The sequence below is a fragment of the Globicephala melas genome, chromosome 19 (genome assembly GCF_963455315.2).
Source record: "Globicephala melas chromosome 19, mGloMel1.2, whole genome shotgun sequence".
In the NCBI taxonomy this organism is placed as follows: domain Eukaryota; kingdom Metazoa; phylum Chordata; class Mammalia; order Artiodactyla; family Delphinidae; genus Globicephala; species Globicephala melas.
Window position 1 is genome coordinate 44600396 of NC_083332.1, and position 24061 is coordinate 44624456.

The 24061-nt window shown below is 57.7% G+C and overlaps 2 protein-coding genes, 1 long non-coding RNA gene and 1 other non-coding gene across 10 annotated transcripts in view; 2 read left to right on the top strand and 2 right to left on the bottom strand.

Annotated features, from left to right (window-relative positions):
• Positions 1-8256, top strand: part of PRMT7 (protein arginine methyltransferase 7) — a 56356-nt gene extending 48100 nt beyond the window's left edge. For 2 of the 4 annotated variants that reach the window (XM_030863561.3, XM_030863560.3), the window contains exons 17-18: positions 418-514; positions 753-8252. In XM_030863561.3, the coding sequence (XP_030719421.1) occupies positions 418-514; positions 753-932 (277 nt within the window). In that variant the 3' untranslated portion in view covers positions 933-8252. Of the gene's footprint in view, positions 1-417; positions 515-752 lie in introns of all 4 variants that reach the window. The other 2 variants (XR_009560132.2, XM_030863563.3) reach the window with 2 other exon arrangements.
• The window catches only part of SMPD3 (sphingomyelin phosphodiesterase 3), an 82110-nt gene continuing 60079 nt past the window's right edge, over positions 2031-24061 (bottom strand). For 3 of the 4 annotated variants that reach the window (XM_060289523.1, XM_060289521.1, XM_060289522.1), the window contains 6 exons: positions 13822-15343; positions 8768-8843; positions 8496-8651; positions 7614-7703; positions 7293-7356; positions 2031-5428 (listed from right to left, as the gene is read on the bottom strand). In XM_060289523.1, coding sequence (XP_060145506.1) covers positions 5041-5428; positions 7293-7356; positions 7614-7703; positions 8496-8651; positions 8768-8843; positions 13822-15132 — 2085 coding nt within the window. In that variant the 5' untranslated portion in view covers positions 15133-15343 and the 3' untranslated portion in view covers positions 2031-5040. The remainder of the gene's footprint in view (positions 5429-7292; positions 7357-7613; positions 7704-8495; positions 8652-8767; positions 8844-13821; positions 15344-24061) is intronic. The other variant, XM_030863567.2, reaches the window with a different exon arrangement.
• Positions 8858-15574, top strand: LOC132594021 (uncharacterized). The gene is made up of 3 exons (XR_009560134.1): positions 8858-9784; positions 10181-11773; positions 12631-15574. It is a non-coding gene; the product is annotated as an uncharacterized lncRNA (long non-coding RNA).
• On the bottom strand, positions 15637-15709 carry TRNAW-CCA (transfer RNA tryptophan (anticodon CCA)). The gene has a single exon. It is a non-coding gene; the product is annotated as a tRNA-Trp (tRNA).

The following is a 24061-nucleotide window of genomic DNA, read 5'->3' on the forward strand; positions in this document are numbered from 1 at the left end:
GGAGGCAGGACAGTTGCCCATCTGTGCCTGCCATCCAGAGTATCTGGGAGAGCTCTTCTAGACTTTGATGCCTGGACTCCTCTCTGAGCCTTCTGAGCCAAACCTTTCTGTGACCTCAGGCCGAGGAGGCTGGTCCGGCAGCAAGCTGGCCCTGCCCCAGGGTTACTCTTGAGTATTTGGCCAGGCTGTGGGGAGTGAGTGGGAGCTTTGGGTTGTGGCTCTTCTTGCTCAGCATTTTACTGAGTTGCCTTAGTCAGTTGGAGTGTTAGGAGCCTCCTCACTGGGCAGGATGGAAGTGGAAGAGACGAGAGGTTTCTGAAAAGCAGAGGGGAGCCATGACCATGCTTAGCCAGTCTCTCGTGCAGCTGTTTGTTTTTGGCCCAACGTTCCCACCCCCCATCCCACCCTCACCCCCAGGTCTGGGAGGAGCCACGGAGCCGTCCTGTGGATGGAATACCACCTGACCCCGGACAGCACGGTCAGCACCGGCCTCCTGAAGCCTGCGGAGGACAAGGTAGTGCTGTGTGCGCGGGTCCCAGAGTGGGCCGGCCCTGAGAGCAGGTGCCGCCGTGCCACCTGCCTGCGCTCCAGGTGTTCCTGGCAAGTTCAGCCAGATGATAACTCCTCAGTGGCCCCAGGTCACCCGGCCCTGAACAGCAGCTTCCCACCACGAGCTGCCTGGGCTGGAGGCTGGCCAGGAGGGTGCTGGGGTGTCAGAAGCCCTCACCGCCTTCTTGCTGCTTCCCCTGCAGGGGTACTGTTGCTGGAACCCCCACTGCAAGCAGGCTGTGTACTTCTTCAACACCACACTAGACCCCAGAGTGCCACCAGGTGGCCCCCAGACCATCACCTACACCGTGGAGTTCAACCCCCACACTGGAGATGTCACTGTGGATTTCACGCTCTCAGATGCCCTGGACCGTGGGTGCTGACCCTCACTTGTTGAGAAATAAAGTGGCTGAGGGTGCCAGGCTCTGAATGGTGTGGCTTTCTGTGAAGGAAGGTGAAGGTGCCTCTCCTTTCAGGGCCCGGCTCGGCCTCTGGGCTTGGAGGAGACCTCTTCCCTTTTTGTGTTTTTGCTCTGTGGCTCCTTGCTCCAGATATGGTGGGAAGCGGGGATGGCTTTGGAGCTGAGGAGGGGCCAAGGAGCCCACCCTGCAGTGGTTATGAAGTGCTCAGAAAGCTCCAAGGCTACAGCGTCCCTCCTACCCAACCAGGGAGTGGAGCCAGAGTTGACTGGGCTGGGCAGCTTGGGCTGCTCTTGGCTATGCAGTGCTGGGGTGGGCATGCTGCTCTCGTGGGAGCTGGCCTAGCCTGGCCTGCACTGGGGACCTTTGAGTCCCACCTGCCTGCTTCAGCTAGGAGGGGCTTCTGGGGGCAGAGTCGCAGACTTATGGCTGGGCCCCAGGCCTTGAAGACCCTGGCAGGGCCAGGCCAAAGACCGAGTTCAGACCCTTTCACTTGCTAAGTAGTGGCACCAGTCCACATTTGTAAGGGTCTGGCCTCCATGTGCAGCACCAGCAGGTGACCAAGACCAGCACCTAGACACCAGGCTGCTTTTCAGAGGATAGGGAGGAGGCTGTCCCAAAGCAGTTCCTCAGAGGCAGACCCAGGAAACCAGCCATCAGAAGGGAGCCAGGAGGTACGGCCCTTTCCCGTGTGCCCCTCTTTTAGCAGAAGGACCTCGTCCCCTAGAAGTCTGGGGCGGATGGGTATGAGTGCAGTCACCCCGACGTTGCCTTGCCAGAGAAGGTCAGAGAGCCCCAAGGAGGCCCTAGCCTTGTTTCTTCCCACACTCAAGGTGCCCTTCTGCTGTTTACTCCCAGTTCCAGAGGGAGTAAGAGAACCCAAGGGGCCTGATTTCCTGGTGGTTCAGGGCAGACTCAGGCTGTGCCCATCCTGTGGGGAGAGGCAGGAAAGGCAGGCCCCCCACAGTGGCCTCCCCACAGCCCCGCTTGGCCGCCTAGCCCCTTGGAGTCAGAGCAGGGCCCAGCCTAGCTTTTCACTTAAATGAGTGGAGAACACCAGCCTTGAGCCTCACAGTTTTATTTTTTCCTCATTATCCATCCTTTCAGCACCAGTAAAGGAAAAAAAAAACACCTCTCTTTTCAAAATATTTTATCAGGTGTAAAGATTGTTTTTCTTCTAGGGAAGAATCGTCTGGATATATATTTGATAATGTTCTTACCAAAACCTCAGGTGTGCTTACCATATAAAACCCCTAATGTCCCATGAGGATACAATACAGAAAAAAATACAGAAATTAAAAAAGTCTTTTTTTCTTTTTTAAAACAGTATTTCTAAATCTCAGCAAGTTAATACAATAGTTAAAAAGCATCAAGATTAATATCCATACTTAAAACTCAAGGTGGTCTGGACAAATGAAATGACCGTTTTCTTCCAAAGTTGACCCCTGCCTCCTGCCTTCTCTGGAGGAGGCTGGGCCCGGGGCAGGTGCAGGGCCTTGGGGATTTGGGTGACCCCTGGTCCATCCTTCCCAGGCCTAGATGCCACAGAAACATCTGAGATATTTCTTTTCTTTCTTTTTTAAAAATCGGAATGGAAAAGTCTGGCTTGTACATAGACCCGGGGGTGCACAGGCTTGATGAAACTCGTGGCTGGGTGATGGCGGCCTCAGTGCTGATGCCCTGCCAGAGGGCAGTGCGAGGGGAGAGGGGAGCCAGGCCAGCTCTGCTCTGGACACTAGGCAGGCTGGGCAGAGGTGACCTTGTTAGGACAGGAAATGACTGAGGCACAGGGAGGTATGACTTGCCTAAGGCCGCCCTGTGAGTAGGGAGAGAAGCATGGCCCCCTGTGCCTTGGCTCCTCCCCAGCTGCCCTGGGAGGCAGGCGGCCCCTCTGAAGGATGAAAGCTGTGCTGGAGTCGCTCTGCTTCAGGAGCCCTGGCCCTGCTTCCGCTGCTGTCCTGGGTACACAGCTGACCCGCAGCCTAGGGGCCTCGGCTCAGGCCCAGACATCTAGGCATCACATCTGCCCCGTTGAGCTCCACCTGTGAGCAGATTCCTGGCTGCTCCTGGGATTGGAGACCTCTGATCCAGTGAAGCCTAGCCAGGGCCTCAAGAGCCACAGCCTTGGAGGAGGGGTGCAGCAGAGAGCCCAAGGAGGACTACACCCTAGACGGTGAGCAGCCCCTCCTGGCTTGACTTGGGGGGTGGGACTGGGGGCCTGGCCAGGGAAGTGCTCCAAGCAGTGAGGCCCTCAGCTCAGCTGCTGCCCCAGCCAGGGGCATTCAGACCAACCAGTGCCACTGTGAGTGTGGCTCTCAGGAGTGTCTTACTCCAGCGCAGGCCTGGCCTCTGGCCTTGGCCCCCTCTTGGTCCCTCTTGCAGCTCAGTGGGTGACAAGGCACAGCATCAGCTTATTGGCACCAGGAGGCTCCTGGCAGCATGGTCCTGGTGTGTCCCCAGCCTCGTTGGGCAGAACTGGCCTCGAGCCAGGCGGGCACATGGGTTGGGGCGCTGTGAAGAGGGGAGACCATTGGGAGTTGTCAGTAACAGCTCCCAGAGTCGAAGGGGCCTCGCACCTGGAAGCAGACAAAACCCTCCCTGCGTGACTCTGGGGGGCGTCCCCAGGTGAGTTTAAAAAGGCCAGTGGGCAGAGGCAGTGCTGCCGTGGGATGAGGAGCTGTGGGCTTCACCTGCAGGCTCTGCCATGCTGTGCGCGTGTGCCTGGGGCTGGCCCTGGTCACATGGTGGCAGAGTGGATGCCAGCCAGTATCACTCCCTGCCTGGGGCGAGCAGTGGCCATTGGCCTTGCCACCCCCGGCCTGCACGCTGGTGAGGGGACAGGCTGCTCTGTGCCTTGGCTTCCAGCCCCTTTGTCCAGGGCCCCCAGATCAGGTTGCTGTTGAGGATTGGCCTGGGAGGACAGAGCCGCAGCCCCACCCAGAGGCAGGTGGACGGTTCCTGAGCTCAGCCAGCACGTGGATGGGGACAGTCCCCAGGAAAAGATTGGTCCCAAACCAGAAGGGTGTCCGGAGGGGAGACAGGATCAGGCAGAAAGAGGATGTGTTGGTTTTGACAGAAGAGAAGCTACAAATCTATCATTTTCAAAACCAGAAGTTCCCCTCCCCCCTAATGCCGTGAGTTGCCCTTTTTCCTGTAAAAAAGTGATGCTCTTTCCTTGGATTCCCGTCTATGGCTCCATTGCCCAGATTGGAGTCTCCAAGGGAGGCTCCAGGCTCTGCTGTGCCTGTCTTAGGAAAAGCAGCATTCTCCCTCGTGGCTTGCAGACCCTTTAAAGTGAAGGGTTGTTTTTGTTCTTAACTTTTTTGATTTTCTTTAAAATGTAATCGCCCTTGAATGCAAGACCCTGGGGAAGAGCCCGGGCTCGCTGGTAACTGGACACAGCCCTCACGGTCCCTGCTCATGAGCTGTCCAGGCTGGAGGTGGCGAGCCGGCGGCCGTGTGTCCAGGAATGCTTCTTTGGCTGGTTCTGATTGTGTTTGGAGTTTGGCCTTGGGTGAGGCCCAAGTGAGGGGTCTGTGGCTACAGCGTGGCACATGGCATGCGGGCAGCGTGCATGCGAGGGTGCAGGCATGCGAGACAACATGGCAGCAGACAAAAATAATGAACCCTGGACGAAGCTTGAAAAGAGATACAAAGAGTACAGAAACCCGGTTCTCATACTAACCCACGGGTTACAAACTAGGTTGTGCTGTAGATTTGTAGAAAATAACAATTTGAAAGAATGGCACTGGTTGGGCAGCCAGGACTCCCAAGCCCGGCCTGACTCCTGTCCATGGCGAGTGCCCAGAGGTGCTGGGCAGCGCTGGTTCCAGCTCACCCAGGACTGGCTGCAGCTCTCCCAGGCCCCTGCCCGCCTCCCCCAGCACGGGTGGTGCTCGCTGAGGGGACATGGCCAGGGAGGGACTGCAGCTCAGAGGGCTGGTGGAGGCCCTGCTGCTCGTGATGACTTGGCCCATTTATGCCTCCTCCTCCCCCGCAGATACCATCAGTCGCATGGCCACCGGGAGGTGGTCTGTCAGGCCCGACAGCTGGGTGATGAAACTGAATTCTTCTACCTCCTGGGCGGGGGGAGGAGAAACATCCCAGTTAGACCCAAAGGGCATCCTGTAAAGGAGAGGCCTGGCCCAGACCTTCCTGAAGGCAGAGGGGTGGGAGGATCCATGGGCCCCAAAGGCCTCCTGGATGGGCACGTCCCATTTCCAGAGGAGAGCTCAGTGCTGCCAAGGGGTGCAGGGCTAGGGTCCCCTATGCCCAGCCCAGCCCAGCCCAGACTCACGGCCTTCCAGTCTGGGCACAGCCCCTCCTCCCCGTGCAGCATGTAGTCAATGCGCCTGCCGTTGCCCTTCAGCAGCTCTTTGCGTCCCTTCTGGCCTCCCCCAGGGCTCTTGCTGCTGGGGAAGGCGAGGTACTCGCGACGACCTTCCTCGCTCTCCAGGACCCTGCTCACACAGAAGGCACAGGAAGGCAAGGTGAGCCCCGCCCCCGCTGCGGTCCAGGTCCTGAGTGTGGAGCCGCGTTCTGCCCGCAAGTCAGACCAAACCCCTGCATTTAAGATCTGTCTTCCCTGTGAGCCCCAAAAGGGACTGGGATGGACAGAGACCGCACCTGAGTCTGAGTTCCTGACCGACCTGGGCCACTCCAGAATCTGCCTGGGAGCGTCCCATGTCCACCGTGGGCTGGCAGCACTCTCTTTCCCTTTCTGAACTAGAACGTTGGCACCACCCAGAGCCTGTGACCAAGCTGGGGACAGAACTGCCCAGCCCCTCTCCAGGATGGTTTCTGCTCTGAGCTAAGAGTGTCCTGTTTTGGGGAACTTGATCTTTGCAGTGAGCCTCAGGGACCTTCCTCTTCTGGAAGTCCCCAGGCCTCCCATGACTCTTGTTTCAGGTCAGCAGGGGGCCAGGGGAGCCAGGAGACAACCAGACCCCATCCCAGGACTGGACTGCTGTGTCGGTCAGTCCCTGAGTGGTTTTGCCATCAAGCCTCTGAGCCTCCACTGTCCCTCCTAACACAAGAATGATGACTGTGGCCCCAGAACACTTTGGGGACCAGGTGTGTGAAGAAAGGAATAAGGTAGGATGCAGCTGTCGCCCCATTTCTCAGTGGAAGGAAACTGATAGGGATGCGTATGTGTTGGTCAAGGATCTACAGGGAGGGCAGGGCGCTCAGGTGGAATGTTACGCCCTGAGTCTGGGTCTTCTGACTCCTTGACTGCCATCTGCTTCCTGCCAGGTTTCCTCCAGAGCCTGAAAATCGGTGGTAAGGAGCCTTCAAGGAACACCCCATCTCAGAGGGCAGATGCAGGCCAATGTTGGGAGTGAGAGGTGCAGCCACTGAGAGACACTACACAGGCCTGCCTGCCCGGCTAACGCCTGGACAAATGGACAGGGCACCTGGACAGGCACAGCCAGCAAACATGGATTTCTGCAGGGTCTTTATCAGCCTTGAGATAAATAACACTAATGACATGCAGAACGTAGTCATATCTCAGAAATATAATCCATTACTGTCCTTTGCCTTTGATAATTAATTCCAGCATCAATGATCTAAGAGTTACTGATAGTCATTTTTAAATCATCATCTCATAAAAAGATAATTTTCTCGGCATAGGATGATGTTTCAAATTTAGTCTATAATTAATTGGCTCAAATTAGCTGCAAGGAGCCATTGCCGTGGCTCTGTGCAGTCTCAGGATGTGAATTATAAATTGGCTCTGCTGCTGGCCTCTCAACTGTGTCCTTTTTGGAAGTCTCGGGTTCAAGAATGCAGTTTGGCTGGGATGGAACGGTCTCTACTTTGAAAAGGACAGGCTTGTCTTATCTCTGTTCGTGTTTTTATTTGCCTAATGGGTGGCTACCAGCTGCCGGGCTCCTGCAGCAGATGCCATCCCCAGGGCTCTTCGGCAGGGGTGTCTGCAGCGCTTGGCCTCGCCCTCGGAGATTCTGGTCCTTTTTCCTGTGCCCAAGGCAGGCTGGGGCTCAGGGCAGGCCAAGCTCTGGTAGAGTGGACCCGGACTCTGGGTGCTGGTGTAGGAAACACCACCTCGAGGCCCCAGGCCTACTCGGAGGCTTCTTCTTGGTAAGGATACCCCTGAGGCATGAGGTCCACCACAGCCTCCGCCCACCCCCAGCTTGCCTCCCTGAGGCTCTCACAGGCGTCGTCCCATGGGGCTGTGCGCTCTTGTCTGCCCGCAGAGCCCATCTCTCCACACCTGTTTCTGGGTTGGTGCTCATCCCAGACCTGAGAGCTGCCTGGATCTGCCTACCCTGCCTGACCACAGCAGCATGGGTGCTGGGTGCTTACTTTTGCAGATTGTCAGGGGTGCACACTTCCTCGTCGTAGAGACCGTCCTTGTCCAATAGGGTACCTGGGGACAAGGGGGTGAGAGTGGTCACTGCGGGCAGGGCCCAGCCAGCCTCAAGGAGGGCTGCCTCCCTGGGGCAGTAGGGTTAGGCCAGGGCTTCTGTGGGCTGGGCAGCTGAGTGCCCCCCCTCTCCCCAGCAGTGAGGTCTTGGGGGCAGGTCTCTCCGGGAAGCCCATGGGGTATCAGGCCTCGGCAGTGCCCCTCCCCTGCCCCAGTCCCCCTCCCCTCCCCCCCAGAGCCCGTGCCCAGCCCCAGCTCACCAATTGCCCATGGCTTCTCCTCCCCAGGCCCCAGGCGGCAGGGGTCCTTGTAACGTGTAAACAGGGAGTGCTGCTGCTCCAGCTTGTCGTCTGTGCAGGGAGGGAGGGAGTGCTGAGGAGCTCCGGGTGTCTGGCCTGTCCTGGAGGGCCACCTGCCCCTGGTTCCGGTCTGACCAGAGTCACCAGGTCCCTGTCCCTCAGGTAACTGCCTCTGGGTGGGGTTTGTGTCCCCAGACAGATGGATCTGTGGTTCATCTGTCACTGGGTTTCTGTGTCCTTGAGAATGCCCCCTTTAACAGCCCTCAGAATTGTGCCTGGTGGGACTTTCCTGGTGGTCCAGTGGTTAAGACTCCACGCTCCCAATGCAGGGGGCCCGAGTTCAATCCCGGATCAGGGAACTAGATCCTGCATGCCACAACTAAAAGCGCCCGTGTGCCACAACTAAAAAAAAGATCCTGCACGCGGCAACAAAGATCCCGCGTGCCGCAACTAAGACCCGGCACAGCCAAATAAATAAATGTTTTAAAAAAAAAAAGAATTGTGCCTGGTACAAAGTAAGAGCTGAATACAGACTTGGTGAGTATCATTAGCTAACCCCATTAGTCTGGGTTTCAGAGGCTCCCAGCCTTCCCTGCCAGAGGTTCATCTGTGGGGTATCTCTTTTTCTCCAGCGAGGTGGCCTCTGAGCTATTTAGGGAGATCAAGTCCTCTTATTCTAGGAATTCTTGGGGGCAGAGAAATCATAGTCTTGCCAAATGTCCCACCCCCATGCTCTGGAGGAGCAGGAAGTTACTTGAGCTGCCTGACCCCGGTCTTTGCAGCTGTGACTGGAACCCACGCCTCCCCGAGTGGCCGACCCTAATGGTGAGGAGCACGCCTCACCAGAGGAGCAGTTGTCAAAGTTAAAATCTCCGCAGACGACGTCAAACGCCACCAGCTCCTCGGGGTTGGCTGCGCTGGACGAGGAGGTAGATTTTCGGAAATCAGCCAGCCAGTCCTGAAGCATGTTCAGCTGCTCACACCGAATGTCACTGTCCTCTGTGCGGCAGAACCACAGAGAGATGATGAAGCTGCTGCCAGGCCCCAGCCAGGCCAATCCCAACACTCTGAGGGGACATTCCCCACCCGCTGAAGCTTGGGCCCCTGGACCCTACCTGGCAGGGCGTGCAGGTGTGTGCAGGAGATGTACCCGACAATTCTTTGGTCGTGAGGTGTATTTCCTACCTGCACCTGTAGGGGAGGAAGCAAGGTGTTGGTGATGAGGCCTATGAGTTATCACTTCTCTGAGCACAAGGGGACACTGGCGACTCCTGCCCCCAGCCAGGTCAAACTCTCAGAAGCCCAGCTCTGTCGACTCCTGGCTAGACTGGGGCCCTGGGAAGAACAGCACATGTCCTGCTTCTAGGAACTTCTGCTCCAGTGTGGGAGGCAGATGCATGAAGAAGTACCAGCCTGTGGCATGGTGAGTGCCACCGACAATTCAGGCACGGTTTTACAGGAGAGAGATGCAGAAATTGCTCCCCACACCCCTGCTGTCTCCTGGTGACCAGAAGGGCCACATGGATGACCCTGAAGTGCCAGCCCCTTGGTTCTTTGTCCACTCCTGCCTGGTGGCTCTTTCCTTCTCCCCTTGGTCACACCCTGGACCTGATCATGGCTTGGAGCCCATTCCTGTGAAGTCTGAATTAGGCTCCCCTCTGGGATGTGGTGCAGCCACAAAGCCCACCACCCTCATCCACTGTGAGATGCCTTGGACCTTGCCTTCGGCTCTGTCTTCCCAGTCTCTGCCTCTCTGGCTTCATGAGCAGTCATTTTAACTGCTTTTTGATTGTGGTCCCCTGTTAGTCCCCAGATCTGGGATGACAGCTGTGGCTGGTGTCTCCATGGCACCTATGTCATGGCTGGCCCCAGGCACCCCATGGCCTCCATCCTGAGCCCAGTCCTCCTTCCTCCACAGGGGCTTCTTCACGCTCTACTCTCCCCAACCTCGGTCCTTGCCTGCTGCTCACCTCCTTCACTGGAGACAGCGTACCTGGCAGGTGGAGTGGGGCCGAGGGCTCCTCCCTGACTCCCTGCCCAATTGCAGGTTACCCTGGCAGACTGTTTCCACGGGTTGGCATAATGAAAACGAGCAACTCAGTTGTACAGCACAGACAACTCGGCCCCCAGTGGTGAGCCTGGTGCAAGCCTGAGCCCTTGTCGGGCTGTGGTCGGGGAGGGGAGGGTTGGCAACCTAGCCTGCGGGTTCTCAGGCCCTCTGCTGGAGGCTGTGACAGGAGAGTCCCTCCTGGTGTGCTCCCCAGACCATTCTCGGGTGCCCTTCCCAGAGGCCTCTGGTTGAATCCACATCCTCTTCCTCTCTGGGCTTTCCTCCCATCTGAGCCCCAGCTGTCTTCCCCATATTTCACTAATCTATTCCAGACTGGGTTTCGTATGATGTTGAGACCCTGGACCTCGGGAAGTCTCCAGGGAGGGTGACTGTAGAGGCCAGTTCTTGGCTGAGGTGCATGCAGCAGCAGCGCGGGTGCCCCTGGCCTCTGCTGAGCATAGCTCTGCCCATCCTCCAGCTAACAGTGGCCTGGACTCATCACGGGCCCTCTGCTCTGAGAGCCTCGGGAGGCTTCCATCCTTCTTTCTGCTGCTGAAGTCAGGTTGGTATTATTCTCCTCCATGAGGTCTTTCTCGTCATCGAACACCCTTAGCTTTCTACAGCTCTTCATCCCCTTTCCCAGCCTGGATAGATGCACATCTTTCCTTTTCCAGTGCCCAGGCAGATGAATGTCTGGTTACTTGATAATGGGCCTGGATTTGGGGCTGTTTGTAAGCTCATATGTTCACCATTCACTTCTTGCCCATATTCCAGGCCCAGACCTTTGCCCAATGGTACCCCCACCCCTGGAATCCCTTGGAAATTACACACCATTGGTTCCCCCTGTTGCAAAAACACAACACAGCTTTAAAACCACAGTGCCCCCAGAGGCCACACGATGGTGCTGTCTGCATCCTCAGGCCAGGAGTCTGTTCCCTCCTCTATAATAATATTCACGCTGTGAGCACCATGCCTAGCCCTTCACGGATGCGGCTTTACTAGAGCCTTACAACAACTATGAGGATTATACTAAAATTACACCATCCGTGGCCGGGGTCATGAGGCTCTGGTGGCTGAGGCCGGTTCAAATCTGATGCTCAAATCTGACATTCTTGGCTCATGCCCATTCCTCCCCCTGCTCTACACTGCTTTCTGAGCTCCTGGTGACTGAGCCACGCTTTTCAACAACTGCCCATTTGAGGCTTTTAGTGCATAAGCCCCTCACTCGCTCAGCACTTCATGTCACCTGCCTGTGCTGAATCCTGGGTGGGGACGGAGACAAGTGCAGGGAGGCACCACTCGGCCCTGCTGCTGAGGAGAACCTGCCCGGAGGGAAGACACGCAGAACGAGGTATGTCAGCCCTCCGCCCTCTTCCTTCCATCAGTCCTGTGAGGTCCCCAAGATCCACTTTATTATGTGCTGGGACCTAACTGATTCCCGGGGCTTGAGTCCTCGGGAGCCTCAGAGGCTCGTGTTTCTCTTGCAAAAAACAATCACTCTGAGAGGTTGTGCCTTTAGTCCTGGTGGACAAAGACTGTCAATAGAGCAGGGCCCAGAATCAGGCTCTGTCACGCCTGAGGCAGAAGCCAGTCCATTCCCTCCCTCCTTTCTCCGGGCATCTCGGTAGCAGGAAAGCACACTTTCCTTGAGGATGAGGAGCTCTGCAGAGTAAATGGGAAGGCAGGGCTGGACGGGGAGCCCCGGGTGAAGGGAGCAGCCCGGCTAGCACATTTCCAGCCCCTGGGCCCTTCTGGGGCTGGCCTGGCTCCTGAAACCTCGCTTATTTCACTCTTCTACGTAGAGAAAGAGGCACACTCTCGCCAACAGAGATGAGCTGGGTCTGCTGTGCCGGGCACAACAGCTCTGCTCTCGAGTTCTGTCTGACGGGAGAGGCGGGCAGCAAGACATCTGGGGCCAGGGCTGAGGAACCCCCGAGGGAAAGCTGGCTTGTGCTGGACGCCGCTGAGGAGAGCTCCACTGAGGTGGGGCAGCCAAGACAAGGGGCATCGGCACATGGAGGCCCCTCAGGGTGCTGCTGGAGCAGAGCCCAGGGATGTTGGAGGGGCCCAGGTGAAGGCTGACTTCTCCCTGAGGCAGCAGGAAGAGGGTAAAAGGAGTCAGACTTGGGACATGAGGAGGACAGGTTAGAAATGGGAGGACAGCCCAAAACATCTGGGTGGATGCAGAGGAATGGTGGCCTGGGCAGTGATCTTGCAGCTGGAGATATGGGGTGGACCCAGAGGTATCTGGAAAGTGAAAGTGGGAGCCCGGGTAGATTGACTGGGCTCAGGGCAAGAGAGTCCTCAGCAAGTGCGGAAATGGAGGCTGTGGAGCCACTTCCCCGGGCAGGTGCCTGGGGCCGGCTGGCCATGGTGTAACAGCTTGGAAATGAAGAGGGCTGGCCAAGTGGGGCCACCTGCTCTGGGGGCTGCCAACCCCCAGCTCAGGCTGAGAGCTGGACAGAATGCAGCAGACATGGTGCTGCCAGATCTGCCAAGGTGGGGAGAGAAGTTGCAAACTGAGTTTCATGTGAAATTGCTTGATTTTTAAATGTTGGCCAACACAAGAAATTTTTTAATGGTGTGGACCAAATTAAACACATCTGAAGACTAGTTTTAGATCCAGGAGGTAGAGGGCTCTTCAGCATTTAAAGGATGGGCAGGCGACAAGGAGCCTGGAAGGAACAGCCAGAGAGGTAGGAGGTGGGAGGGAAGCCCGTGTCGGAGGGGCTGTCCCAAGGAGACTTGTGACCCTGGTGGGCATGATAGTTGGGGTGCCAGGCTGAGGAAAGAGAGGAGGAGGGGGCATGTGGGCTGGGGGAAGGCTTGAAGGGGCCCTGGCCTTTGAGCGGTCTGTAGTAGAGCAGGCAGGAGGGAGAGGGTGCGTTCCCTCCCACCCACAAACTGACATGTCCCTTCCTTCCCCAGAAGGTCACTCCGGCTGCTGAGACAGAACACTGACAAATCATATGCCAAAATGGGGAGGTTGGTCTCCTGTAAGAGGAGTGCCTTCAATTTCAGCATCTCAGGAGAGCCAGGGACCACAGATCTGCGCCGGCTGAGCCACACAAGAGCCTGAGTGATGGGAGGGGAGTTCTGGGCGTTGGGGTGTGGCCCTGGCTCCCGCAGGCTCCATGTGGACCATCCGCCGGGCCCTCGCTCCTGGCAGGAGCTTGACTGACAGGTGGCACTTCCCTGGACAGGCTGAGCACAGTCAGAGCTGAGGCCTGGGCATGAGCGCCTCACCACGCTGGGCCTCCACAGTAGCCGCACCAGCCCCCTCCGTTCACGGAACCCCTTCTGGGAGAACTGAGAAGTCTTGAGGGGAATACAGAGAAGATCCGCACCTGAAGCAGCTGCTGCCTCTGGGGGCGGAAAGCCCCGTTCTGTAGCAGCTGGCCAAACGGTGCTTCGGAAAACTTTGGAAGCACCAAGAGCAGCTTTTGGATGGGGAGCAGAAAGTCAACACGCTGAGCGTGTCAGGCTCAGAGGAAGATAAATGCGTAATGACCAAATTACCGTGGTCTAAAAGCTCTCCCAATTGCATCCAAATTAGCAGAAATAATTATGATTCACTTTAATTAGTGACTGTGGAAGTGAAGCCTCGGGCTGGTGGGCAGAGGGCCTGGTGTGGCAGCTGCGTGACAGCCAGGAGGAAGAGGGCATGCTGGCCAGTGAGCCTGGTGGCCTGAGGCAGCGGGTGTGGTAACGCCCAGGGCCTGAGAGGCCTGCCTGCAAGCCTACCGCCATTTGTCTGCAATGATTCAGAGAAGGGGCTCCCTGCCTCCACCGCCTACCACCTTCACCACCGGCACCGTGGGAACGTCCCAGGCCTCGCCGCTCCCGTGCCGCTCCCCACCTTATGAGTAGGCTCTGCGTTGCCCCCGCTTTACAGATGGGGGAATGGTGGCTCAGAGATCTGAGGAACTTGCCTGAGATCACCCAGCCTGGAGCCTCGGCTCCTGTCCCTGCATTATTTCCCTTGTCTCTGAGCTGGGGGCCCCCCAGTTCCACTCCATGAAAGGTCTTGTCTGCCCCATGCCCTCCAAGAGAGCGAGGACCCTGGCTGCAGCCTGCCTCCCCCCATGGCTCTGGGCCCTGCTGGCTGAGGCCTCCTACCTTGAGATACAGAGCTCCCTTCGAGGCCAGGCTGTCGGAGGACCGCCCGTTGGGGTAACAGTGATAGGCCACGTCCATGATGGGGTAGCGGCTGGCAAAGAAGAGGCCGCTGTTGAGACACTTGAAGCTGCAGCAGCCATGGCAGCCGTAGACTCCGACATCATAGAGGATGTACTCGAAGTAGCCGTGCAGCTGGTCTTTCAACTTGGCGGCCGCCCGCTTGTCAAACACCTCCTGCAGGCATAGGAAGTCCAGGTTGGCAGGAAAGAAGGCTGAGACCTCGTGGTCAAAGGCCTCGTCCGGGTGGCGCCTCCTGCGCACGGCTGCCTTCTTCGCCACCGAGGACTTGTACGGGAGCTTGCTGTTGGCGCCCGGCTCCCCACCGCCGCCGTCAGCCCCGGCCCGCGCCTTCACCAGTGACTCCCTGGAGGCCGAGGGGCTGCCCAGGCTCCCCGAGTCCCCATCCCGCTGACTCTGGTTGGGCGTCTGGCCCCGTGGGCCCCCACCAGCCCCGTTCCTGGCCTGGCCCCCAGAAGGGGGGTCGACGGCTTCAGGGGGCCGGCCCCCCTCGTCGCCACTGATGCGCACGATGCAGGCGTCCTCAAGGCTGCCACCTTCAGCTGGGTCCCCGGAGGCCAGGCCATTGGCAGCCTCGTCGCTAGGGTGACGCCCACCGTATTCCACAGAGGCCGTCCTCTTAATGCTCCCAGGGACGGCCCGGGCCACGCCATCACTGCCCTGCGGTGACACCAGGCTGCTGAAGCTGGCCGCGCTGATGGAGGTGTTGGTGGGTGAGTCGATGTAGATTTTGATCTGGGGCCTACTGGCCCCATTGCGGATTCTCTGGCCGATTTCTTTGGCCCGGGCTTGGGTGTTGAAAACGTTGTTGAGCCTAGCCAGCGAGTCCGGGAGGAGGCAGAGGTTGGCAGTGGCGAAGCAGAAGCTTTTGCCAGGACCTGTACCCTTCCATTCACTGTGCAGGGCCGCCCCGCTGGCTGGGCCCTTGTCCTCCAGCCGGGAGTAGACGTAGGGCCGGCGGGCCGACTGCAGGGTGGACCAGAGGAGGAACCCAAGGAGCGCAAAGGGCAGCGAGGCGACCAGGAGGGCCAGGTAGACGGGCGTGAAGAGCACGGTGCAGAGCAGCTGGAGGTAGCACGGGTCATCCGCCCGCTGGCGCTTCTCGTAGGTGGTGGGTATGAAGGAGGCCAGGAGCCGGTCCGCCAGCCAGTAGCATGGGAAGATGAGGGCCCAGGACACGGCGTGCAGGGCGGACAGACAGCTGTTGGGAAAGGGGGTCGTGTACAAAACCATTGCAGCTCAGTGGGCGCCGCAGCCGGCCCTACTACATGATGTCCCTGGCGGTGCAGGCACTTTCCTGGGCGGGGCGGGCGAGTGGGGGGCGGCCGGAGGAGGGTCACGTGCTGGTGAGACACGACTGTGGATGGTCAGCGGCACATGTCGGCCAGCCAGTCATGGTTCCCCTCAGTGGGCCATGCTGGGCCACCAAAGGCTGCTGGAGAACCTGCAAGACAGAAAGTGAGGGGTCTTTTATTCATCTTTAGGGGGCCAGGTCGGATGCTGGGGTCGTTGCCCTGCTCACCCCACTCCTGCCTCCTGTGACATGAGCAGGACTGTTCTGAGGACCAGGCCGGAGCTGGCAGGCTCACGTGGGGCGTTTGGGACCAGGAGCGGGCCTGGCATGCTGCATTTGCCTGTGTGTTTGGCTCTCTTCAAGGAAACTGCCTGGTGACCTGACTGCCTCTAGCTGACCTTTTTTTTTTTTTTGGCTGCACTGTGTGGCTTGTGGGATCTTAGTTCCTTGACCAGGGATCGAACCTGGGCCCCTGGCATTGGAAGCTCAGAGTCCTAACCACTGGACCACCAGAGAATTCCCTAGGTGACCATTTTGACTTTGTAAGCTAATTGCTTGGAAACTGGCCCAGGATTTGAGGAGCACAGTTTGTGGGCATGTAGGGCATGGCGGGTCCTAGAGGATGCCTGGGCCTGACACTGGCCTGGAGCAGCCTGAAGCCCGTCAGGAGCCAGGGGTGTGTTTAGAACAGGCGAGGGGTAAGCCTGAGAGGAGCCGCAGACACAGCCTCCTGTCACTGAGTGCCAAAAAGGGGCCAGGGGATCCTGGGGCAGAGGGCAGTGTGGCTGGCAGGGCCCCGGAGGGGAGAGTCCCTCCACAACCAGGCTCTCACTGTGCCCCAGCCTGCAGCATCAGACCGTCTCTGCCATCCCAGTCCTGCTGAGCCCCAGCAGAAAGTGCCTGACGAGGACCCAGGCACTGTGTGGGCCTTCCGAAGTTCTAGAATGATCAGAGTTACCCAGTTACAGGGGACCCTGATGGTCCCTGTGACCTTTGAAGAAGCTCCCTGGAGCTTTGAGGGTCTGGCCCAAGCTTCTCCCCTAAGCCCCCCCGCCACACAGCCCCAGGGCCCAGCTGAGGCTCACAGCTGCCAGAATGAGTCCACTCCGGGTCCCCACCCTAGCCTGTGCGGGAGCTGCCATGGGTCTCAGAGCAGGCCCAGGGCCCCCGCCGGGAGAGGCCGCAGGTGCATTCATTGTACTGAACGTAGAATCAATAAAGACAAGGGTCTGGACTATTTACCCAGCCTCCAGGGACCAAGGGTGATCATTCTGTGGTGCAGCTGGTATAAACATAACGCAGAGTTTTTACGACCAGATCAGCTGGGGGACTCATTTCCTGTTGATGTCTCACGGGCCCAGCCCTGCTTCTGCCATGGCACCTTGGGGGTCTGTGTCCACAGGGCCGTCTGGCCCCACACCCTCTCTTCCTCCTGCCTTCCTGGTCACCTCAGCCGGGACCTGGGTGCCATCTGGACTCTGCCTTCCCTCAGTCCTCACATCCTATCAGTCCCTCCTGCCCACCCAAGCCCCCGTGGAGCCCCTGTGCTGGTCCAGGACTGCATCACATGTCACCCACTTTCCCGGCCTCTTCCCCATCAGGCCATCCTCCACACGATGGCTGGAGAGACTCTGTTTAATCTGATCACATCACAGACGCCTCAGCCCCACTGAGGCCTTGCTCAGCACTTATTGGGCGTTGCGTCTCCCCAGCCAGGCCCACCCATGTCTGCAGCCCCAGCCCTCTTTGTGTTCACCTCCCAGTCTCCGGATGTGGTTTCCTGTCCACGCCTTGCTATTTTCTCTGCCCCTCGTCTAGCTCACCCTTCTTCTTCTAAGACTCAGCTTAGAAATCACCTCCTCAGACAAGCCCTTTTGTCCCCCTTGCCAGGTGGCTTAGGTTCCTTCTCTGGGGGCTCCCGTCCCCCTTGGGCATGGCCTGATCTCTGCAATTCTAGATCATAAACGCTCATGGGGTGAGGCTACCTCCCTGCAGAACTGGGGGCTTCTTGGAAGAAGGAGCTGCACTGAGGGCGCTGGGGTTCCCCGGGCTGCACCAGCAGCGGGATCTCAGGAAATGGGTGAGTGAACCTTGGTCGATCTGCCTCACGGTGTAAGGAGGGGGAGTTTCAGTCACCCAGTCGCACTACTGCAGCCACCATCTGATGTCGGGGTGTGGTGCTCAACCTGGAACAGAGCTTAATGTCGGAAGATGAACTTAAGCCGGTGGCTGTGTCTGGTTCTGAAGAATGTGTTTCACAAAGATTTTACTTTCTTCAGAGGAAATCACTTTGAAGCAAACACAGGAAGGTTACGTTTCGAAGCAGGTGTGTCTACTCAGACCACAGCCATCTGACCAGGAGCCCCTCACTCAGGTATGAGCAACAAGGCTCACTGGTGGTGAGGCCAGAGAGCCGGCCCCAGTATCTTCCCTGCCACATGCTGTCCTGGAGCCTCAGACTCAGCCAGTGGCCTTCACCACCTCCCCCATACCCAGCCCGAATCCTGGCCTCTGAGGGCCAGACCCCGGGTCGGGGATGTCCTAACCCTGATGGCTTTGGTCCTGTGATTGGCTCTTTCAAGGGCCCTGTGAACTCAGGCCAGACTGGTGGGCTCGGGCCCCAAGACCAATTTCATAATGACAGTGGCTGAAATTGGAGGACTTGCTGCAAGTGTGCTGACCCTCTGTGCCATGATCTCCTCTAACCCCACAGCAGAGCTGTGTCACCTCTGTGGCTCAGGGCTCACAGCTCAGGCTTGGAGGGGCTGGTGGCTACCCAGGGAGGCCACACCTGCCATCTGACATACTCACTTGTTCTTTCTTTAAATCCCAGCAGTTTCATTTGAGTTTAACCTGGAGTTGGGGTGACAGCCCCCTCGCACTCCCACGTAGCCTGATGGGTTTGCCTTCCCCTCTCCCACGGCATACCGAGTGTACACCTACAGGAGCCAGCTGGCTCCAGGCTGGCTGCAGCAAGAGCTGCAAGAGAGGATGCAGCCGCCTGAACCATCTGGGCCCCCAGGAAGAGCCTGCAGGTCCTGTCCCTGTGGGGTGGGGTGTCTGGAGCTGCCCCAGCTGCCAGGAGCACCTGCGGTTGGTACCAAGGTGTTCGGGGTTGGGGTCCAGGCCAGAATGGGGAGCCCTGGATGTCGCCCCAGTGTCAAAGAACAGACCCCCTCCCACGTCTCCCTCCCCTTTCCTCTTCTCTGTAGTCTGAGGTCATCAGCCCAGCCCAGCCAACGCCATCTTCCCCTGCCCCACCCAGCACCGTTCCCCTGTGCTCAGTCTCAGGCCACAGGCCCCAGACCCACAGTCTGCACCGCGGTCCGGAGGAGCTTCCGAAACAATCCGATTAGACTCTTTCTCCCTTTTGTGGTCTCATTGTTTCGGGGGACGAAGTCCAGTCTCCCAGTCTCTGTCTAGGGTCCTCTGTGTTCCTGCCCTCACTGGCCTCTTTCCCCACCCAGCCTCCACCTGGGCTCCTCCACCACCTCTGATGCCCACTGCTGTCTGACCTCCAGGCCCCTGCCGGGCTCTCTGCCTGAGACTCCTTTCCTGCCTTGTTTCCTATCAGCTCCTCCTTAACTCTTCAGGGCCCAGCTGATATGCCGCCTCCTGGCGGGGTGGGATGGGGGGGCAGGAGGGGTCTTCTTTGACCCACCCAGGGCTGCCTGTGACCCCCAAACCCTCTCCATGCTGTGCTGTCATCCTGGCAGGAACTGGAGTGGTTTAACATCTGGATCCCACAAACGGAACTCCATCAGGACTGTCTGGCTGAGCTCAGGGCGGGCCTGAGGAAGGAATGGGCCCTGCTGTGTCCAGGCTGAGAGGCTGGGAAGGTGGAGCGGGTGGGGCTGTCTGCCCTACAAGGAGCACTGTCACACTGTGTTAGGAGTCAGGCGTGGCCGAGCCCTGGCTGTGATGACAGCTCTGGAGAAAGGATTTGGGAGGAAAGGAGAGGGTCTGTTCTATTCACGCCTTGCTGCCCTCCAAGCAGAACTGGCCTGTGTTCCGTGGGGTGGCCATAGCTCCGTTATGGGTCAGAGGTAAATGCAGCCTCACTTCATAAAAGGCTTCCTGAGATAAATCCTTAAACCTTCGGTTGTGTATGGCTCATCCCCAACACTGGCTGATCAGGGTTAGGATCTGCTGGGACAGGGCTATTGGTTGGTGGTGAGTGTCCCTCTTCAGCTGCCCTGGGTCCTCCTCACTTCTGCTGTGGCCCCCAGTGCTGAACCCTTTTCGGCAAGTTCCCTCCCCAGCCCTGACTGCAGTGGTAGGTGTGACTTTTCTGCCTTCCCTGGGCTGGTCGTAGGAATGTTTTTTGTCCCCATTCAGGCATCGATGGATTTGAGGGGGCTGGCAGCCCAGAGGGCCGATGGGCAGCGGTGGCCATCACGGCGGTTCTCCGAGATGTGGTAGATCCGAGCACCTCAGTCCTTCCTGCCTGCCATCCTGGCCCTTCACGACTCTCCTAGGTCCCCTGTCCAGAACCCCTCCACCCGCCTCTCCTTCCATGGTGCCCTGGACATAAGGAGCCTCAGGTGCTGCCCACATGCCCTGCTGCCACGTGCAGTCCCTGCATCCACGCACAGAAGCTGCTGACACAGTTGACACAAAAGGGATTGCCACCAATGGAGCTGGTTTCTAAAGCTCTGTGGTTAATTATTTTGTCTCAGTGAAATGAAAGGAGGGTAAACAAACAACAATACATTAATTAGTCTGATCTACACTTTCTCCACGAAAGAGGAGAGCAAAGTTAAACATTGGAGGCTGGCAGCTTTTCAGAGAACCCGAGAGTCCTTGGAGGGCTGGCAGGGCAGGATGTGGTGCACAGGCACCCAGCCTGCGCCCCCAGTCCCAGCCCTTTCTCTCGCCTGGCCTGGCCCGGGTTCTGTCTCCCAGGGAGGAACACCTGCCTCTCCTCCCTGCCACAGTTCTCTGCTTCCGTGTCCTGGGGTTGGCACCTTTCCCAAGCAAAGTCCACCATGGGCATTTCTGGTGGGGCTGACAGGTCTCTCAAAGGCCCTGTGTGCTGAGCGGTTGCCAGTCACCCCTGCAGGCAGGATTGCTCTCTCAGGTTCCTATTTTAAAGCCGACCATCACCCTCGGGCTTATCCCTATTGTGAATCCTGGTGTGTGGCTTCTAGGGTTGCTTGGGATGACCTCTGCCCCAATACCATCATTTCCAGAACTGGCCTGGAGTCCCAGACACCCTCAGGTCCTGGACTCAGGAGTGGGGGTCTACAGAGTGCCCAAGAGAGGGCTCCCAGGACTCAAACACTCTGTTCTAGAAGCAGAGACCACAGCCTCACTCCCTCACCCCCGGCTGCATTGCTCAATGCTCAGCATGGGCTCAAAGGTCAGGCTGACCTGAATGAAACCCTGGCACTGGAGTCAGGCTCACTGAACCTCTGTCTCATCATGGGAGTAACAATACCTGCCTCCCAGGACTATCATGAGGATTAAAGGGGGCCAGGCCACTAACATGGCTGGCCCTGTTTCCTTCCCTACCTCCCCCTCTCCTTGCAGGGCCTCCCTGACCACCCCTCCCCTGAGGCTGGCCCTGTGTGCCCTGTTTGTTCTCCCCGACCTGTAAACTCAGTGGAGTTTGCAGACAGGACCAGCTGGTTCTGTGTGCTGTTCTGGGGCAGCCTGAGCCTGCCTGCTGTATTTCTAGGCCCCGGACTGACCTGCAGAGCCCTCAGATTCTCAGAGATGCCTCCACACCTTAGGTCGGAGCCGCTGGCCTTCACTAACTTGTTCCTCTCCCTGCGGCGAGGACTGGACTGGGTCTGATTGCGACAAGGAGACCGGGCTGTGGAGCCAGGATGGACAGAGGAGCAGAGAGCTCCACAGTTTGCAGATGGGAGAGGACGAGGCGGCTGGTCAGGTCCTGGACAGCACCTGGGAGGTCACAGGCCCAGCCACTCCCAGACAGGCAATGCCTGGGCCATTGAGAGCAAGCAGCTCATACCGCAGTTGCTTCTGCAGGTTACTGATGATCTGTGGTGACCCGTCAACACGGAGACCCCTGTTTGCTAACCTGTGACCTGCGGCCACCACAGCATGAGAAATGGGGACTCGGACTGATCAAAGTCACTGTCCTCAGAGCTCTGGGGCTGGCTAATCTGCCCTCCCCTGGGGAGGGCATCCTCAGGAACAGGGCCTGGCCAGGCCTGGTCCTGTTTGAGTGAAGATGGCAGGGTAGAGAGATGGGTCCCCAACAACCCTTGTGGGCGAGCTGCAATGGACAGGATCTCTGCTACTGGATGCCAAATAACACTGGCACTGAGACGCCATCCCACTTCCATCTCCCTGGGAATTGGACCTGGCATGTGTGCTGATCCCCAAGATGAGCTGCACAGAGGCCCAAAGGGTCCTAGGGGTGCTGACTTTGAATTTAAATTTCTCCTGCAGCATGAAAGTGAGTAAGCCAGACCAATTCTACTGGCGAAGGCAAGCCCTGGCCCCTCTGAGGAAGCCCACACCATCTTTTGGGATCTCTAAGCCTTACTTTGGGAACTTCTGGGAATCTGGATCAGGTGTTGCCCCATGTTGGGCTAGGATGGGCCCTGGCCCTCCCTCACACCACTTGCATCTGGTCCTCATGCCTGCTGAGCCCTCTCATCCCGGCAGCAGGGCTGGGAGTCCTGGAGCAGAGGGACCTCCTCTCATCGTCTTTGTTTCCAAAGGCTCACGTCTAGCAGGAGCTGAGCCAAGCCCCAGGTTTCCGCAGGAAAGGCGGAGAGGAGTGTTCCAATCCAATGACCAGAATGTGCTCGCATCCCCAGCAGCACTGAGATCAGGGCCGGCCCATTTCTGCCTGGATGCCGGCTGGGAAGGGGTTGGCATGGCAACATGAACTCTGAGCTGCTGAAACTTGGAGTCAACTCGTAGCTGGGAGGACAGAAAGAACGACGGAAGAGGATGCTTTCCCATGCGACGCAGGTGAGACAAATCCAGGCTAATCCCTGAAAGCCACATCCCAGAAGCAGAACCGGGGTCCAGGGTCTGGTGTGAACACGTGCTGTAGCAACGACTCCCACCAACACAGCTGTACCAGGTAAATGTCTATTCACCCTTCCATGTCCAAAGCACCTGCCTCCCCTTCCTTGAAGCCCTCCCCAGCCTCCCTACCCCTCCCATCTCTCCCTCCCTTGCATATCCCCAACTGTCCCTCTAATCTGGTACTTGCCGGTTTGCACATAAGGCCCCACACCAGCCTGGGAGCTCCCAGTGGAGTCTCAAACACCAACACAGGCCCGAATCCTAGCCTGCTCCAGCGCTATGGATGTGGCAGACCTACATTGCTGCCCCACACCAATGCAAGGGGAGGGCCATGAGCTACACCAGGCCAGTCGGCATCCCAGCAGCCTCTTGACCCCACTGAATGGTCACACGACCCTAGCCCTTCCTGGATCCCTCGAGAAAGAGGCCTGCATTTTCTCTGAGATGGAAGCACTAAGAGCCTAAAGCTTCTGGAGCCCTCCTGGAGAGTGAATCCAGTTCAGAGGAAAACAGACCTTAGGTCTGGAAGGAGAGAGGTCAAGTCCTGGTGACATCTTTGAGCTCCAGTTTCCCTGTGCCTGAGGCCAAGGCAAGCCCCAGAGTTTCTAACTAACGAGTTGGCAAAGTACCTTTTTCTTTGCTCTAGACACTTTGAGCTGGGTTTCTGTCACTTGCCCCCAAAAGGATCCTGACTAATATATACCTGCTACTTGATTTTTCCAAAACTTAATTCTTATCAGTTCCCTTCCTGTGCAAACCTCCCTTGGTACCCCCTGGCTTGCCTACTGGGAAAAGGGGGTCTCCCTCCCGAGTCCTCGAAGGCCTGGTGAGACCTGGTGCCTGTGGTTTGTGCCCCATGAGCATCCCTTAGGAGACAGCAGTGCAGATATTATAAGCACAAACTCTGGTGTGAGAAGTGCAGGTTCAGGTCCTGCTTCTGATATTGGACAAGGTGCTTAACTGACTCTCTGAGCTGTAGTTTTCTCATCTGTTAAGCACACATAGTAACAATATCTCAGGGTAGTTAGCGAGGATGGATGGGCAGCACTTAGCATGGTGCCTGACACATCTCTAATACAGTCAGCCCTCTGAATCCACGGTTCCTCACTCCTCCGTATCCATGGATGCGGATCCCACAGATACGGAGGGCTGACTCGAAGGGACTTGAGCGTCTCTGGATTTTGGTATCTGGGGGAGGTCCTGGAACCAATCCCCTGTGGATACTGAAGGACGACTGTAATATTACTTTATTACTACTACTACTACTGTTAATTTCTTTGTTGCAAAGGCCCTCAAGATACAGCTGGAGCCTTTGAAGTTTCCTCCTCGTGTGCTTGGTTGCTTGACAAAAAGCGTGCCCTGCTATCCCAAATGAGGGGTGGGGATGGTGCAGGGGATGCCGGGCCTCCATCTCCAGACAGGACTGTCTATTGTGGGCTGCTTGTGCAAGCCCAAGTCACAGGCCTCTGCAGAAGCCAGATGCAGGCAGTGGGGCCATAAAATTTTCAAAACGAAATTTTCCATGGGAGCTATTAATGCGTCATGTGGTTTCTGAGAATAGGAACAGGCTGCAAGCAGCTCTGTGGCGCTCCTTCAATCAGTCAGCCTCGGCATTTCCATGTCAGAACTCAGAAAGCCCAGATAAAGGCAATTCCTGCGTGACCGGAAAGCAAATCTTAAGCCAAGTTGAAGTTATATGTGCTGGGGTGCCCCAACCAACCTAGTGTTTAGAGTTGCAAGACCTCTGGGTTCAGGACCTTGTGTAGCAGGGATGTGGGCCAGTTGCCTGGGAGTGTGGGCTCCATAATGGGGTGGGGCTGAGTTCAAAGATCTGGCCACCCTACCCTCTATGGTCTG